Raw genomic sequence first — 19,082 nt, 5'->3', positions numbered from 1 at the left:
TTACTTCTTATTTTGGATGGGCACCTCTCACATTTTTCACTTGCAGCGTTGGCATTTTTCCAGGAGAGTAAGATCCAAATGTTCTGACACACACTACCCATATACTACAGCCCTTAGACAGATCTATTTTCAAGACACAATACTCTGAGACAACAATCATTTCAGTCGCCTTTTCGGCGAAGTATGGATGTAAACTGCGTCATATTGGCTGTAAGTGATTTTCCTGTACAGGGATGTGAGAAGGAAACTGACAATCCTCAGTTGTATCTGCGTTAGGATGCATCTGAGGATTGTCGGTTTTCTCCTTGTGAAGCCCTTACGTAACCACTGAAAACAACCACAGAATATGGCGCAACAGCGGTAAGCCGACAACAGCTACCCCAGGATTCTCCTCTCCGGACGTCCTTCCTTCTCCACAGAAGCAGTCTGTAAGGCAAATCTCCAAAGTTGTACCAAACACTCGCCACATATCTCCAGAAACGTTTGCTCTAATAAGGGAAAAACAAGAGTTATCGATGCAGAAAGAAGCAGAAAAGAGAGCTTCTGAGCCAAATGGTGACGGGAAAGAAAGGTATTGGTACTAGAAAGAGAGCCAGTGTAAGCCTATTCAACAAACCTGCTACCGAAATTAAAAGAAAAAAAAATAGACACCGATTTATATATTTTCGACAATGCTGTACCCATAAATGATTCTGAAGGAGTGGCGATGGAATGTAAATGTGGATTGGACTATAGAAAATTGTCAAGTGTTGTAGATGTATATACCACGCCAAAAGTGTGCCACATGGTACTATGAACACTGTATCGGTGCGAGGAGCCACAAGTAATTACTCTGTGGTCACTGCATGTGATTTATACAAGAACAGGAGCATTATGTGAAGGTAAATTTCTATTAATGTAAATTATTACTGTGCCGTAATATGTATTAAACTGAAATTACAATTGTTTTCAGCTAAATATGAATGTAATTTAATTGCATATCTCCCCATATTTAATCTTACTGAAATAGCTCCAAGCTCTATCCGAATAGCCCCACTCCATTGCATATTTGCCCAATGGACAGGGTAAATAGAATAACAGCATAACGCAAATGTCTGAAGTTCTGTACAATCACATTACATAGACAGAACAGGTATAGTTACACATATATTAGGTGTGTACTGCCGGAATTTCACATTACCGTTGTTGATAAAATACTCATTGCATTTCCTAGAGATAGGTGTATTTCAACCAGAAGCTTCTGTCGTTACAAACGAAACGTGGGTAATGTCCATGCCATGAGAAGGTTTCCGCGGTTTCTTCTGATGCAGCTGGATTGTAAACTGCTGCTAGCTGTCGTATCGGTCGTATAGTTTGTCCCAGAAGGCCACCCGCTCCTCGAACGGCCGCCTAGCTATGTTCAGCCCGTCGCTGGTGATGTGCAGGAAGCATTGATCCTTCTCTGTGAAAGGCGGCCATGACACCTCCTCCTCGGGGTCTGCTACTTGGCTGCACAAACAGAATGAAAGGTACCTCAGAAACAGCAAATAACATATAGGTAGGTAGGTGGTTAGTGTTTAACGACCCGTCGACAACGAGGTCATTAGAGACGGAGCTCAAGCTCGGGTTAGGGAAGGATTGGGAAGGAAATCAGCCGTGCCCTTTCAAAGGAACCATCCCGGCATTTGCCTGAAACGATTTAGGGAAATCACAATAACATATAACTCTACAAAATATAGTTATATAGTTAAAATGTGAAAGTGCTTCAAGAGATACACTATGTGATCAAAAGTTCAAGACACCCCAAAAAACATACGTTTCTCATATTACGTGCACTGTGCTGCCACTTACTGCCAGGTACTCCATATGGGCGAGAGAGCAGAAAGGGGCATTCTGCGGAACTCACAGACTTCGAACGTGGTCAGGTGATTGGATGTCACTTGTGTCATACGTCTGTATGCGAGATTTGCACACTCCTAAACATCGCTATGTCCACTGTTTACGAAGTGATAGTGAAGCGGAAACGTGAAGGGACATATACATCACAAGAGCGTACAGGCCCACATCGTCTGTTGACTGACAGAGACCGCCGACAGTTGAAGAGGGTCGTAATGTGTAATACGCAGACATCTATCCAGACCGTTGTTGTTGTTGTGGTCTTCAGTCCTGAGACTGGTTTGATGCAGCTCTCCATGCTACTCTATCCCGTGCAAGCTTCTTCATCTCCCAGTACCTACCGCAACCTACATCCTTCTGAATCTGCTTAGTGTATTCATCTCTTCGTCTCCCTCTCCGATTTTTACCCTCCACGCTGCCCTCCAATACTAAATTGGTGATCCCTTGATGCCTCCACATTTCAAAAGCTTCTATTCTTTTCTTGTCCAAACTATTTATAGCCCATGTTTCACTTCCATACATAGCTACACTCCATACAAATGCTTTCAAAAATGACTTCCTGACACTTAAATCTATACTCTTTTCTTCAGAAACGCTTTCCTTGCCATTGCCAGTCTACATTTTATTTCCTCTCTACTTCGACCATCATCAGTTATTTTGCTCCCCAAATAGCAAAACTCCTTTACTACTTTAAGTGTCTCATTAACTAATCTAATTCCCTCAGCATCACCCGACTTAATTCGACTACGTTCCATTATCCTCGTTTTGCTTTTGTTGATGTTCATCTTATATCCTCCTTTCAAGACACTATCCATTCCGTTCAACTGCTCTTCCAAGTCCTTTGCTGTCTCTGACAGAATTACAATGTCACCTCAAAGTTTTTATTTCTTCTCCATGGATTTTAATACCTACTCCGAATTTTTCTTTTGTTTCCTTCACTGCTTGCTCAATATACAGATTGAATAACATCGGGGAGAGGCCACAACTCTGTCTCACTCCCTTCCCAACCACTGCTTCCCTTTCATGCCCCTCAACTCTTATAACTGCCATCTGGTTTCTGTACAAATTGTACATAGCCTTTCGCTCCCTGTATTTTACCCCTGCCACCTTCAGAATTTGAAAGAGAGTATTCCAGTCAACATTGTCAAAAGCTTCCTCTAAGTCTGCAAATGCTAGAAACGTAGATTTGCCCTTCCTTAATCTAGCTTCTAAGATAAGTCGTAGGGTCAGTATTGCCTCACGTGTTCCAACATTTCTACGGAATCCAAACTGACCTTCCCCGAGATCGGCTTCTACTAGTTTTTCCATTCGTCTGTAAATAATTCGCGTTAGTATTTTGCAGCTGTGTCTTATGAAACTGATAGTTCGGTAATTTTCACATCTGTCAACACCTGTTTTCTTTGGGATTGGAATTATTACATTCTTCTTGAAGTCTGAGGGTATTTTGCCTGTTTCATACATCATGCTCACCAGATGGTAGAGTTTTGTCAGGATTGGCACTTCCAAGGCCGTCAGTAGTTCTAATGGAATGTTGCCTACTCCGGGGGCCTTGTTTCGACTCAGGTCTTTCAGTGCTCTGTCAAACTCTTCACGCAGTATCGTATCTCCCATTTCATCTTCATCTACATCCTCTTCCATTTCCATAATACTGTCCTCAAGTACATCGCCCTTGTATTGACCCTCTATATACCCCTTCCACCCTTCTGCTTTCCATTCTTTGCTTAGAACTGGGTTTCCATCTGAGCTCTTGATGTTCATGCAAGTGGTTCTCTTATCTCCAAAGGTCTCTTTAATTTTCCTGTAGGCAGTATCTATCTTACCCCTAGTGAGATAAGCCTCTACATCCTTACATTTGTCCTCTAGCCATCCCTGCTTAGCAATTTTGCACTTCCTGTCGATCTCCTTTTTGAGACGTTTGTATTCCTTTTTGCCTGCTTCATTTACTGCATTTTTATATTTTCTCCGTTCATCAATTAAATTCAATATATCTTCTGTTACCCAAGGATTTCTACTAGCCCTCGTCTTTTTACCTACTTGATCCTCTGCTGCCTTCACTACTTCATCCCTCAGAGCTACACATTCTTCTTCTATTGTATTTCTTTCCCACATTCCTGTGAATTGTTCCCTTATGCTCTCCCTGAAACTCTGTACAACCTCTGGTTTAGTCAGTTTATCCCGGTCCCATCTCCTTAGATTCCCACCTTTTTGCAGTTTCTTCAGTTTTAATCTACAGATCATAACCAATAGATTGTGGTGAGAGTCCACATCTGCTCCTGGAAATGTCTTACAATTTAAAACCTGGGTCCTAAATCTCTGTCTTACCATTATGTAATCTATCTGATACCTTTTAGTATCTCCAGGATTCTTCCATATATATATAACCGAGCGAGGTGGCGCAGTGGTTAGCACACTGGACTCGCATTCGGGAGGACGACGGTTCAATCCCGTCTCCGGCCATCCTGATTTAGGTTTTCCGTGATTTCCCTAAATCGCTTCAGGCAAATGCCGAGATGGTTCCTTTGAAAGGGCACGGCCGATTTCCTTCCCCATCCTTCCCTCACCCGAGCTTGCGCTCCGTCTCAAATGACCTCGTTGTCGACGGGACGTTAAACACTAATCTCCTTCCTTCTTCCATATATACAACCTTCTTTTATGATTCTTGAACCAAGTGTTAGCTATGATTAACTTATGCTCTGTGCAAAATTCTACCAGGCGGCTTCCTACTGCATTTCCTTCTCTCCCTTTTCCTACTACCGAATTCCAGTCACCCATGACTATTAAATTTTCGTCACCCTTCACTATCTGAATAATTTCTTTTATTTCATCATACATTTCTTCAATTTCTTCGCCATCTGCAGAGCTAGTTGGCATATAAACTTGTATTACTGTAGTAGGCGTGGGCTTCGTATCTATCTTTGCCACAATAATGCGTTCACTATGCTTTTTGTAGTAGTTTACCCGCATTCCTATTTTCCTATTCATTATTAAACCTACTCCTGCAGTACCCCTTTTTGATTTTGTGTTTATAACCCTGTAGTCACCTGACCAGAAGTCTTGTTCCTCCTGCCACCGAACTTCACTAATTCCCACTATATCTAACTTTAACCTATCTATTTCCGTTTTTAAATTTTCTAACCTACCTGCTCGATTAAGGGATCTGACATTCCACGCTCCGATCCGTAGAACGCCAGTTTTCTTTCTCCTGATAACGACATCCTCTTGAGTAGTCCCCGCCCGGAGATCCGCAGACCATCACACAGGAATTCCAGACTGCAACAGGATGCACTGCAAGTATTATGACATTTAGGCGGGAGGGGAGAAAATTTGGATTTCATGGTCGAGAGGCTGCTCATAAGCCACTCATCACGCCGGTAAATGCCAAACGACGCTTCGCTTGGTGTAAGGAGCGTAAACACAGGACGATTGAAAAGTGGAGAAACGTTGCGTGGAGTGGCGAATCACGGTACAATGAGGCGATCCGATGGCGAATGCCCAGTGAACGTCATCTTCCAGCGTGTGCAGTGCCAAAAGTAAAATTTGGAGACGGTGGCGTTATAGTGTGGTGGTGGTTTTCACGGAGGGGGCTTGAACACCTTGTTGTTTTGTGTGGCACTATCACAGCATTGGCCTTCATTAATGTTTTAAGCACCTTCTTGCTTCCCACTCTTAAAGAGCAATTTGGACATGGTGATTGCGTCTTTCAACACGATCGAGCACCTGTTCATAATGCAAGGCCTGTGTCGGAGTGGTTACACGGTAATAACAACCCTGTAATGGACTGACCTGCACAGAGACCTGACCTGAATCCTGTAGAAACCTTTGGGATGTTTTGGAACGCCGACTTCGTGCCAGTCCTCACCGACTTACTTCGATACCTCTCCTAATTGCAGCACTCGGTGAAGAATGGGCTGTCACTCACCGATTCACATCCTTACCTCTCCTCATTGCAGCACTCGGTGAAGAATGGGCTGTCATTCCTCAAGAAACCTTCCAGCACCTGACTGAACGTATGCCTGCGAGAGTGGAAGCTGTCATCGAGGCTAAGGGTGGGCCAACACCATATTCCAGCGTTACCGATGGAGGGCGCCACGAACTAGTAAGTCATTTTCAGCCAGGTATCCGGATACTTTTGATCACATAGTGTACGTCTGGACAAATCTCCTATTTAGCTTCAAGACTACATTTTTCTTCACAGGGCTACCACAGGGAAATTCCAGGGTATTAGTACACAGTCACTTTGACAGAGTGACAGTGAAACTGTTTCTACATTCCGTCACCACCACCTACTTACATTGTGGTGGATAGCTCTGCGAACAAATAATGAAATCGGCATGGGATTCTCTCTAGCGCCAGACATCACTAACATATACAAGGCGAAGAAAACATGGCGTACTTGGAGGTCAGCAAGCGAAATGTCATGAAGTCTCAAGAAAAAAGCTTATCACGCAAAATTAGATGGGGAGTATTTTGAGAAATCATGTATGAAAACGGGGAGCTGGCAACACTGTCTCATCGTGCAGCACATTGGAATGTAGAGGGGGCACAATCCTCGGAGCTACAGGTTCATACCGAGCGAGGTGGCGCAGTGGTTAGCACACTGGACTCGCATTCGGGAGGACGACGGTTCAATCCCGCGTCCGGCCATCCTGATTTAGGTTTTCCGTGATTTCCCTAAATCGCTCTAGGCAAATACCGGGATGGTTCCTTTGAAAGGGCACGGCCGGCTTCCTTCCAAGTCCTTCCCTAATCCGATGAGACCGATGACCTCGCTGTCTGGTCTCTTCCCTCAAACAACCCAACCGAACCTACAGGTTCAGCGGTGAGGTGTGGTAGCTCAACCCCTTGCCGCCTACTCGTGGTTTCATCGTCCTTCAGCCACCTTCCACAGATGCTCACGAGAGTAGCATGCGAACAGCCGACCGACATCGCCATCTCTAAACTGTCCTCTACAGGACGAAATCATAAGAAGCTCATTCTGACTCGAGAAGTGGGTAATCCATACTCATATGACTGACGTTCGTTCAAAGTTTTCCCACGTGCCCCGTGTAAATCAGCTATTATTAATAGACCAAAGAATACCTGTAGTTCTTTGGAGTCACGTTCTATCCAACATTCAAGATACGGGTGTGGAGCTTTTCTGTTTTCTGCATGATTATTGGTATGCATTATTATTACACTTTGCATGTGATTGGTGATAGAAAATATGAGACACTCTGTCCTTGTCTGTATTTGTGGTCAAAGGAGAGGGGGAATATGTGCAGTTTCATGTGTTACAATACTGGTAGCCTACTTACACACATCATGTGGTATTGCCATATGTTATCTATCCACTTGTAGATAAAAGAGTAGTCGCACTAGTCTCCCAATACCATTATCATCTTCTTCGCATTCATTAACATTCCTCTCGTTTCCCGCCTGTCTCTCCTCCTCTATCATATCTACACCAGTGTCACTCTCATCCCCATTTCCAAAAATTGATTCATTATTAGTATCACTCTTATGCCCATCTACTGCAACTTGCCAGAGTCTGTAAGCCCTTTCAAAAGCGTATATCATAATCCACTATCAATAAAGTGTAATAGCACCTCTTACTTCTACAAAATGTAATTTCTGATGATGCAACTGTTCCAGTTATGCACATGTGTGTATTTTCTACGAGTTGGTTACAATAAAGGTGGTATAAATGTTGGTTGATAAGGTCCATTGATTCCAAGCTTTTATTTTCATAATGGAATTGAAATATAGCATTGAAAATCACATATCATGTACCTGGGGTATTTTCTGGCCCCGTTGGAAAAATTTCAAATTATTGTACAACCGTAAGTACAAATGGCGTTCAAAAAGTTTGGCACAGTCGTCTCTAGATTTTTATTTTTCGCGGGAGGAGAATGAAACTTTTGTGAACATACTTGGAACATTTAGCTATAAGTTGGTATATAAAAGTATTTTCTTTTATTTACAGGCGAGCCATAATGGACCGTGAAGTAGAAGTCAGGTTGCGAAAACGGTGATGGAGTTCCTCTACAAGACCGGCGATGACTCTGCCACATAGATTCACAGGAAGTTGCTCCCTGTTTATGGGGAGGACACAGTGGATCGCAGCAGTATCCAGCAGTGGTTGCAGAGGTTTAAAGATGGTGATTTATCTCTACTGGACAATCCACGATGCGGTAGACCATCGACGGCAGTGAGTGATGTGAATAAGGAGACCATTGATCAAATCATCCAAAATGACAGACGTGTGACGATATGCACCTTGCTGAAATGTCACTGGACAAGCAGCGACATACCATCAAGATCCACAGACCACAGTTTCAGGGGCAGCTCATCATACTACACCATGACAATGCCAAACCCAATACAGCACTTATGACGCAGGAGAAAATCAGGAAAATGCGTTGGAAAAATTTTTCCTCATCCTCCCTACAGTACGGACTTGGCACCGTCTGATTTTTACCTCTTTGGTCGTCTGAAGGGCCATCTGCGCGGTAAATATTTGGTGGTGAGAAAGACCTTGACTCTAAGCACTATGGGACTTAACATCTGAGGCCATCAGTTCCCTAGACTTAGAACTATTTAAACCTAACCAACCTAAGGACATCACACATCCATGCCCGAGGCAGGTTTCGAACCTACGACCGTAGCAGCAGCGCGGTTCCGGACTGGAAAAAGACCTTATTTCCTGTGTCAAGCGATGGTGTAAAGTCTACCCCAGAATTTTACGAAAGTGCATTTACATCATGGAAAGAACGATGGGCCAGATGCGTCACAGATGACGGAGGCTATATTGAGGACGCTCAATGCATAGCTAAATGTTCAAAGTATGTTCACAAGAAATTTCATTCTCCTCCTGCAAAAAATAAAAAAATTTAGAGAGAACTGTGCGAAACTTTTTGAACGCCCTTTGTATTTTAGCCAGTTGTAATAAAAAGGCCATAAAAACGACATCTATAGGGAACCTTTAACATTGCAGCCCTCAGCAATCGTGAATTATTTAATGATTATAAAGAATGCGCCTCAATTACAAATCGAGGCGGATTCTTTATAATCATCATATCTATAGAACTCTTCGTCCACTTTAAAACTATTTCTTTGTAGCTAAGAGAGCCTTGGAGTCTCAAAAATTCCAGACATTAAGCAACAGGAATCTCTTTTGTTACATATGATACTACGTTTCTCATTTTGTGAAATGCATAATTTTGCATATCGGGTCAGTTAAAGCTAGTTGCTAATAATTGAGAAATGTCTGAGGTTACTATTAAAATGTGTTCAAGATCATTGACATATAGTGTGAGCAGCAATAAACCCAACACATTTCAATGAGGCACACTCACATATACTTCTACATCTGTCGATGAATCTCCAGCCGCGAGATTCTGCGTCCTCCCTGTCAAGAAATCCTCGATCAAGTCACAAATTTCGCTTGAAGTTCCATACAGTCGCACTTTCCATAATAAGCATAGGTGGGATACGGATTCAAACAATTGTCGGAAATCAACAAATAGTACACATACCTGACTGCACTGAACCTTCGCTTTCAGGACGTCACTTGAGAAATGTGTGAATTCAGCTTCACATGATCAGTGTTTTCGGAATTCATGCTGGTTGGCATGATGGATGTTATTCTGCTCGAGATACCTCATTGCTATGTATATATGAAGACTGAAGCGACGAATGGAAATTTTTACGAAGAGCAGTATTCGAACCAGGGTCTCCTTCTCAATAGAAAGGTGCGCTAACCACTACGCCACCCTGGCACAGTGGCTTTGCACAACTGCACCGACTACCCCAGTACGCCTCCTTCCTCAATCCAGATTCCCATCCACCCCTCAGCCCACTGGTATTCTCCCTAAATTCTGACAACAATGCTGGAGCTCTCCAGCTGTATTGGAAAGGCACTTCATCTGATGAAAGCACTTATTTCTGGGTTTCAGGCGGGCTCTGTCGTTTTATTCCATGCTGAAGTGCTATTCCAGTACAGTTGGAGAGCCTCTGCAATGATGTTCCAGTTTCGAGGGAACACCAGTGTGCTGAGGTGCGAACAGAAATTTGGACTGCGAAGGGGTGTGTGATAAAGTTGTTTGCACAATTGTGCAAAGCCAATTTGTCAGGTTGAAACAATGGTAGCCTAGGACACCCGGGTTCGAATCCCAATCCGGCATTTGCTTTAATCGATTTAGGAAAATCACCAACTTTTGGTACAAATTTTTATTTTTCACTTCCATCTGCATATATGCAAACGTTGTTTGAGACGTTGAAAGGTCTCTGGAACCAGTTTCACACCTTATTACTTTGAACTCAGAATATGTTGTAAAATTCAGCAACAAGCGGGTGACAAGGACACTGCACAGTACTTTTGTGTATCATTTCTGCCAGCTTTCTTGTAGACATGTGCGTCCAGCCCTTTCTTCCACAGACCGCGCAGTTTTGTTCGGGGCCTCTTTGGTACATTATGGTTAAAATAGGGACCAGCCCATCCACAAATTTGACACAGAATCTTATAGGGACTCAGAACTTGATTTCGTCATATCGCTGTACGAGCCCCGTACATCACACGTTGGAGAATACACGGCACTCACCCTGTTTTGGCGAAGTTGGTCCAGAGGCGCGTCAGTTGATCGGCGAGTTTCCCTTCGAAGGTATCTTTTGGCGGTGGATCTCCGTAAATGGTGCCGCGGCAGAAATACGGGAAGTCTTGTCCATGACCAGCGCCTGAAACATGGTACAGCAACATCACTTGGCATTGCAACGCGCACGGTTCTCCTTAAAGTGCTGCATATCACGGTAGAAAAGTCGCAATCGAGGGGAAGCGTTCTGGAAGCTGAAACTGTCAGTCTGGAATAGTGGTGCCAGGTCCAGGTTGCAGAAAATCGGGAATTATCGACCGATATTTTATTTTAAAAACTACACGAGAGTAGGATCCAGCAGTCGGACATGACAAGAAAAGAATTTATGAAAAAAACTCCTTTGAAGAGTAAAAAGTAAGAGAAAGGTTCTGTATAAAGAATTGTATGGTTTGTGTTTGTAAGAATGCTAACGAAAGCTTAAAACGTAAGACGGACTGGTATTTGCTGTAGATAACAGTCTGTGTCACGATTTATTCAATCGTTATTATCAATTTTGGTGGAATTATGCAACAGCAAGAGAATAAAATCTGAGATATTTGTACTATGCTACGACAAGACAGAAATAAGGGGACGTACTGAAAAGTAATACCTCCGAATTTCTTATGTGAAAGCAGTAAAAGATTTTTAAATAAAACATACATTACTAACATTTTACATCCTTTATTTTTCATATCTACACTACTGGACATTCAAATTCCTACACCACGAAGATGACGTGCTATAGACGCGAAATTTAACCGACAGGAACAAGATGCTGTGATATGCAAATGATTAGCTTTTCAGAGCATTCACACAAGGTTGGCGCCAGTGGCGACACCTACAACGTGCTGACATGAAGAAAGTTTCCAACCGATTTCTCATACACAAACAGCAGTTGACCGGCATTGCCTGTTGAAACGTTGTTGTGATGCTTCGTGTAAGGAGGAGAAATGCGTACCTTCACATTTCCGACTTTGATAAAGGTCGGATAGTAGCCTATCGCGATTGCGGTTTATCGTATCGCGACATTGCCGCTCGCGTTGGTCGAGATCCAATGACTGTAAGCAGAATATGGAATCGGTGGGTTCAGGAGGGTAATACGCAACGCCGTGCTGGATCCCAACGGCCTCGTATCACTAGCAGTCGTGATGACAGGTATTTTATCCGCATGGCTGTAACGGACCGTGCAGCCACGTCTCGATCCCTGAGTCAACGGTTGGGGACGTTTGCAAGACAACAACCATCTGCACGAACAGTTCGACAACGTTTGCTTCAGCATGAACTATCAGCTCGGAGACCGTGGCTGCGGTTACCCTTGACACTGCATCACTGACAGGAGCGCCTGTGATGGTGTACACAACGACGAACGTGGGTGCACGAATGGCAAAACGTAATTTTTTCGGATGAATCCAGGTTCTGTTTACAGCATCATGATGGTCGCATCTGTGTTTGGCGACATCGCGGTGAACGCACATCGGAAGCGCCATACTGGCGTATCACCCGGCGTGATAGTATGGGATGCCATTGGTTACACGTCTCCGTCACATCATTTTCGCATTGACGGCACTTTGAACCGGAGACGTAACATTTGAGATGTGTTACGACCCGTGGCTCTACCCTTCATTCGATCCCAGCGAAACCTTACATTCTTGCAGGTTAATGCACGAGCGCATATTGCAGGTTATGTACGGCCTTTCTGGATACAGAAAATGTTCGACTGCTGCCCTGGCCAGAATATTCTCCAGATCTCTCACCAATTGAAAACGTCTGGTCAATGGTGGCCGAGCAACTGGCTTATCACAATACGCCAGTCACTACTCTTGATGAACTGTGGTATCGTGTTGAAGCTACTGTACCTGTACACGCCATCTCTGTTTGACTCAATGCCCACCAGGGAAGACGAATGGAATATTCCAGAATTTGAAACACGAACAGCTGCTAGCGTGAGTTTCCTAGAAGTAGGTACCTTAGGGGTTGCGAAGCAACTCAAATCGCTTGATACGGGCAAGTCTTCAGGTCGAGATTGTATACCGATTAGGCTCCTTTCAGATTACGTTGATACAATAGCTCCCTACTTAGGAATCATACACAACCGCTCGCTCACTGATAGATCTGTACCTGCAGGTTGGAAAATTGCGCAGGTCGCACCAGTGTTTAGTGGGTAGTAGGAGTAATCCATCGAACTACAGACCTATATCATTGCCGTTGGTTTGCAGTAGGATTTTGGAGCATATAATGTATTCAAACATTATGAATTACCTCGAAGGGAACGATCTATTGATACGTAATCAGCATGGTTTCAGAAAACATCGTTCTTGTGCAACGCAGCTAGCTCTTTATTCGCACGAAGTAATGGCCGCTATCGACAGGGGATCTCAAGTTGATTCCGTATTTCTAGATTTCCGGAAAGCTTTTGACACCGTTCCTCACAAGCGACTTCTAATCAAGCTGCGGGCCTATGGGGTATCGTCTCAGTTGTGCGGCTGGATTCGTGATTTCCTGTCAGGAAGGTCGCAGTTCGTAATAATAGACGGGAAATCATCGAGTAAAACTGAAGTGATATCAGGTGTTCCCCAGGGAAGCGTCCTGGGACCTCTGCTGTTCCTGATCTATATAAATGACCTGGGTGACAATCTGAGCAATTCTCTTAGGTTGTTCGCAGATGATGCTGTAATTTACCGTCTAGTAAGGTCATCCGAAGACCAGTACCAGTTGCAACGCGATTTAGAAAAGATTGCTGAATGGTGTGGCAGGTGGCACTTGACGCTAAATAACGAAAAGTGTGAGGTGATCCACATGGTTTCCAAAAGAAATCCGTTGGAATTCGATTACTCGATAAATAGTACAATTCTCAAGGCTGTCAATTCAACTAAGTACCTGGATGTAAAAATTAGCAACAACTTCAGTTGGAAAGACCACATAGATAATATTGTGGGGAAGGCGAGCCAAAGGTTGCGTTTCATTGGCAGGACACTTAAAAGATGCAACAAGTCCACTAAAGAGACAGCTTACACTCGTTAGTCCTCTGTTAGAATATTACTGCGCGGTGTGGGATCCTTACCAGGTGGGATTGACGGAGGACATCGAAAGGGTCCAAAAAAAAGGGCAGCTCGTTTTGCATTATCACGTAATAGGGGAGAGAGTGTGGCAGATATGATACGCGATTTGGGATGGATGTCATTAAAGCAAAGACGTTTTTCGCCGCGGCGAGATCTATTTACGAAATTTCAGTCACCAAATTTCTCTTCCGAATGCGAAAATATTTTGTTGAGCCCAACCTACATAGGTAGGGATGATCATCAAAATAAAATAAGAGAAATCAGAGCTCGAACAGAAAGGTTTAGGTGATCGTTTTTCCCGCGCGCTGTTCTGGAGTGGAATGGTAGAGAGATAGTATGATTGTGGTTCGATGAACCCACTGCCAAGCACTTAAATGTGAATTGCAAAGTAATAATGTAGATGTAGATGTAGGTTTAAGTAGTTCTAAGTTCTAGGGGACTGATGACCTCTGATGTTAAGTCCCATAGTGCTCAGAGCCATTTGAACCATAAGAATGCTAACGAAAGTTTAAAACGTAAGACGTACTGTTATTTGCTGAAGATAACAGTCTGTGTCACGATTTATTCAATCGTTATTATCGGTTTCGGTCGAATTATGCAACAGCAAGAGAACAAAATCTGAGTTATTTGTACTATGCTACGACAAGACAGAAATAAGAGGGCGTACTGAAAAGTAATACCTCCGAATTTCTTATGTGGAAGCTATTAAAGATTTTTAAATAAAACATACATTATTAACATTTTACATCCTTTATTTTTCATGTCTACATATCTGCAGCCGTCTGCAGCTAGAGGGATACGAACTGTTGTGTGTAACATAGCGGCACGTAACGATACTATGTCGGCGAGTGACGCACAGCGTGCTGTAATCGAGTTACGAATCCGAAGATTTCGTCGACACGCGCAGCATGGGGATGCCAGACCACACACGAGCGCTGCAACTATCCGGCGTCTTGGGTTCACTGTCATCGATCGTCCTCCACGCAGCACCGGCTTGGCCCCATCTGACTTTCATCTGTACCAAAAACTTAAAAAACACGCTCGAGGTCTTCATTTTGAGAGTGATGACTGCGTGCAAAGCAGAGGTGAGGTTTTGGCTGTCTGAACAGAATCAAACATTCTGCAGTGACATTATTAACAAACTGGTCTCTCGTTGGGAGAAATGTGTCCGTCATATTGACTATGTTCAGTAATAAATATGTAGAATGAGAAGTACAGATGTAAATGTTAATAAAGTTTGATTTGTTTGGAAAGCTTCAAAAAACTCGGAGGGATTAGTTTTCAGCACGTTGTCGAAAATAAGACCCATAATTGCAGACGCTGTTGGTATCAACAGTCCTCGTGCATATTAGATATCCTGATACATTTGCGAAAGTATTTTTGTCGCGAATTGTTAGAAATAGTTTACCTATAAAATTAATTTCTTTTGATCTCACATTTGTAAAACAGTTCCGACTTACATTGGAACGATCACATGCGCAGAGCTGCAGGGATGGTAGTGCATAGTCTGAGGGGCAGTTGCAAGATGCTTAGGGACTACCTAAAACCATGTTGGAATTTTACTACAGCAGATAGGTTCGAGAAAGGTGACTCGTTTCGAGATATGAGAGGCTAGAAATGTGATTCACTTGTGGCTGTAACCATTAAAGGACTTCTCCATCGGATACAATACGGGTATGTAGCTGAACGGTAAGACTTTATTCAAAATCATAGACATCATTTCTACCAAAAGCGTAGCACTAGAGATCTGAAACGCTAGTGTACATTTATTATGACCTCAATCAGCACACCATCGACTACTGTTTGTGATCCTTGTCAATCAACCATCGCCTATAACTCAGTGGATGTATCGCAGAATCTCTGAGATGGCATCGAGACAGAATGCGCTACAAGTACTGTAGAAATGTCTAGCGGCGGCATGAAGGTGTTGTAAATACCAGTTTCATACCACGCTTCTCAGCCGAATCACTTTCAAAGTTCGGTAATTTTATTATGAGGGTGCACCGTCGGTGACGTGTAACTGCGCGATTGGTCTGATAATATACACGCCTACGATCACCGTCTATATCCAGTGTCGCAGTATTTGTCTGGAAAAAACACATCATATGAAGGTAATGCCATATCTCGATTTATAAAGCCAGTATAGCTTTTAACATGGATACTTGTGTGCACCTGTAGAACCAAGACTGCTTGTGATAGTAACATACAGTAGTTAATGCGATCGGGTTTTTTAAGATCTGGCGGTTTGTAAGACGATTACACCTCTCTTTCTAACAAGGGAACCTCCCCATCGCACCCCGCTCAGATTTAGTTATAAGTTAGCACAGTGGATAGGCCTTGAAAAACTGAACACAGATCAATCAAGAAAACAGGAAGAAGTTGTGTGGAACTATGAAAAAATAAGCAAAATATACAAACTGAGTAGTCCATGTGCAAGATAGGCAACATCAAGGATACTGTAAGCATAGGTGCGCCGTGGTCTCGTGGTTAGCGTGAGCAGCTGCGGAGCGAGAGATCCTTGGTTCAAGTCTGCCGTCGAGTGGTAAGTTTACTTTCTTTATTTTCTTAAAGTTATGATGTCCGTTCGTTCATTGACGTCTCTGTTCACTGTAATAAGTTTAGTGTCTGTGCTTTGCGACCGCGCCGCAAAACCGTGCGATTAGTCGACGAAAGGACGTGCCTCTTCAATGGGGACCGAAAACATTTGATCGCAAGGTCATAGGTCAACCGATTCCTCCACAGGAAAACACGTCTGATATATTCTATACGACACTGGTCACGGCATGTGCGTCACATGACAGGAATATGTTGTCGACCCACCTAACTTGTACACTTGGCGAGTGGGTAAAAACATTCTTCTATCTTTCTCGATTTAGGTTTTCTTGTGGATGTGATAATCACTCCCAAAAAGTGATGAAAACATAAGAGTTTGTGACATAAACTGAAAACAAAAAATCAAAATTTCCACTCGAAGGAAGACTTGAACCAAGGACCTCTCGTACAGCATCTGCTCACGCTAACCACAGGACCACGGCGCTTCTGAGTTCGCTCTGTCCTTGATTTTGCTTATGCTGCGCATGGACTACTAAGTTTGTATATTTTGCTTATTTTTTCATAGTTCCACACAACTTCTTCCTGATTTCTCGATTGATCTGTGTACAGTTTTTCAAGGTCTATCCACTGTACCAACTTAGAATGAAATCTGAGGGGGGTGCGATGGGGAGGTTCCCTTGTAAGACACAGTGGTAGCACTGGCAAGAAAAACTTATGAGACATGTCCACCCATCGCTGATTTTCTCTCAGTATTATTTCGTATCGTCAGTAATCATTTATTGGCAAAGTGTTATACTTAGTACTAGGGGATGCGTGATACGTGTGACTTGAGCATCAGGCAGTATGTGTTTGTGTTCTGACATGTACAAAGGAAATGACTATGTCCAGTTGTAAGGAAGGTATGGATTTGACGTGGAATACTGTGATAGCGAAGGGAAGAATATCTCAGGTCATAAGAATGGTACAGATATTTCCAGAGCCACAGCTGTCAGCAGGGTGTATTTCCGATAGTTCGCTCATTGTCGACTGTCGTTCAACTGAGGCCATGATCGTAACATTTAATTGCAAGTATAGCGATCAAATGTGTTTGTGACCGATTTCCTAGGATAATTCTGTATAGGGGTGTGTGGCATGCCGGCAGTGGCCTGTGGTGGGAATGATTCACGTTTCCTATTAACGGCAGGATCCGTCGAAAGGAAAGGCCTGTTGGGATGCAGGAATGTGGCTGACTTAACCGTGTCGTCCTCTAGATGGCTGAATAGTGAACTAATACTTAGCATGTGTTAGACAGATTTCATGATCGCGTGGAAATTTGAGAAGATTCAAAATGGGCGTGTGTTTGCACTGGACCATTATTCCCTTCCATGTAAATTGTGTGGTTGACTGCTTCTGCACATTTCACACGTTTATTTAGCTGAGGGAACAGCCATTCTGGTGTATGTATCTAGCAGGTCAAGGACAAGTGGATGATATGTTTGCTGATTCTCTAGACATGAGAAACATCGTAGTTGACTTCATAAATTATAGGGATAATCTGGAATTTGTTACATCGCTGTCATCGGTATTCACGAGTAGAATTATCTGTTTCCTGTAATTTTTTTTTCTAGTTTTGACGTAAAGGTCTTCCCAGACGGGCTAACTTCGTAGTTACTCAGTGGTTTACAGCACGCTGCACATCGCCAAAGCTTCAGATTTCTTGAGAAATAATTTCCAGTCTATATCTACGGAATTACATTGCACTGGTGATACTGTTATGCATGTGATATTGGTATTTGTTTGATATCGAGAAGTATCGACAAAATGGTATGATATTGTGGCAAACCATGCGAAAATACGTATGTTCTTGTAACACCATAGTCTGGAGATGGGTGTAGAAAAGCAAGCAAGCAGGCAGGTTAGGACCAGAAAGAGTAATGTCTTTGTTCCGAGATGGGGCTTGCCCATCCTTTGTACATTGGATCAGAGAATTCGAGAAAGCTTATGGCTTATGACAATTTGGCTCATGGCTGCCCCCTGTGTGGGTGAATTGTGAACTAATACGCAGTGTGCATTGAGCTGCCTCTGAGACCGCATGGGTCACATGTACACTCTGTGGAAATTTGAGAAGATTCAGTACAACAAATATTTGTACTGGGCATATTGATAGCATTCTCCAGGGATGTGGGGTCGTCCATGGCCGGCTGGTCTCACTCCCTGGTTGACACGCTCTTCCGCATCTGCTGTCATGGGCGACGTTTACGGTGGTAGTTTCCTCTGTCACGCATTGCACAGCATGACGTGCGTTGTATTTGACGATCTGTAGATCACTTTTGCAGAGTTTAACTGTCAGTGCAATATGGCGATTTGTACAAAATAGTTTTTTGCTGCTGAAAGTCTCGTCTGCATAAAAAAAGGCGGGCAGTGCTTCCACACCGGCAGCATCAGTAATTTGGTGGGTTGCATTCACAAGACATCCTTTGTGAGGGGGCAAAAGAGCCTCTACATAGCAGTGAGAGCGTTTGCGTTTTGGAGGTGTTTGTTGAAAGCAGGATTTTCCGGGAAGGGTAACACGTGATTGGATGGGGTGACTTGTTAGGATCATCAGGAAGAATGCAATGGGTGTTATTGTGGGCTATTTTCGTGAACAGGCCCTGTTAGGACAAGAGTTTCCACTCAGACAAGATGGGACATCACAAAGCTTCAACAAAAGCGATTGTTATCTATTTCTGCTGTACTTTACAATTTTTGAGAGGTTAGCTTGGCTCTTAATTTACATAGGCATGTGACGTCCATATAACATAACCTTTTAAATGGTGAGCCACCACTCAAACATCTCACAGTGATGCATCAGTCACGCTGTGCAGATATACATGCGTGCACGGCTAGACACAGCTCACATGTCCCATTAGACTCTCTAGGAACAATGCAGCCTGTGCTATTCTTGGAAGCACTGGAACAGATTTCCATAGTGCGACCTGTGATGTCAGTATCCACAGGTTTTGCACCAGCA

General features: G+C 43.3%; 1 protein-coding gene across 1 annotated transcript in view; it reads right to left on the bottom strand.

Moving 5' to 3' along the window:
* Positions 1-995: 995 nt before the first annotated feature.
* LOC124550728 (esterase FE4-like) overlaps positions 996-19,082 on the bottom strand; it is a 133,416-nt gene continuing 115,329 nt past the window's right edge. The window contains exons 9-10 of the mRNA XM_047125448.1: positions 10,455-10,587; positions 996-1,488 (exon numbers count right to left, since the gene is read on the bottom strand). Coding sequence (XP_046981404.1) covers positions 1,329-1,488; positions 10,455-10,587 — 293 coding nt within the window. The 3' untranslated portion in view covers positions 996-1,328. The remainder of the gene's footprint in view (positions 1,489-10,454; positions 10,588-19,082) is intronic.

Source organism: Schistocerca americana, chromosome 9, assembly GCF_021461395.2.
Source record: "Schistocerca americana isolate TAMUIC-IGC-003095 chromosome 9, iqSchAmer2.1, whole genome shotgun sequence".
In the NCBI taxonomy this organism is placed as follows: domain Eukaryota; kingdom Metazoa; phylum Arthropoda; class Insecta; order Orthoptera; family Acrididae; genus Schistocerca; species Schistocerca americana.
The sequence above is the reverse complement of the archived record's forward strand: the minus strand, read 5'-3'. Positions and strand labels throughout refer to the sequence as shown.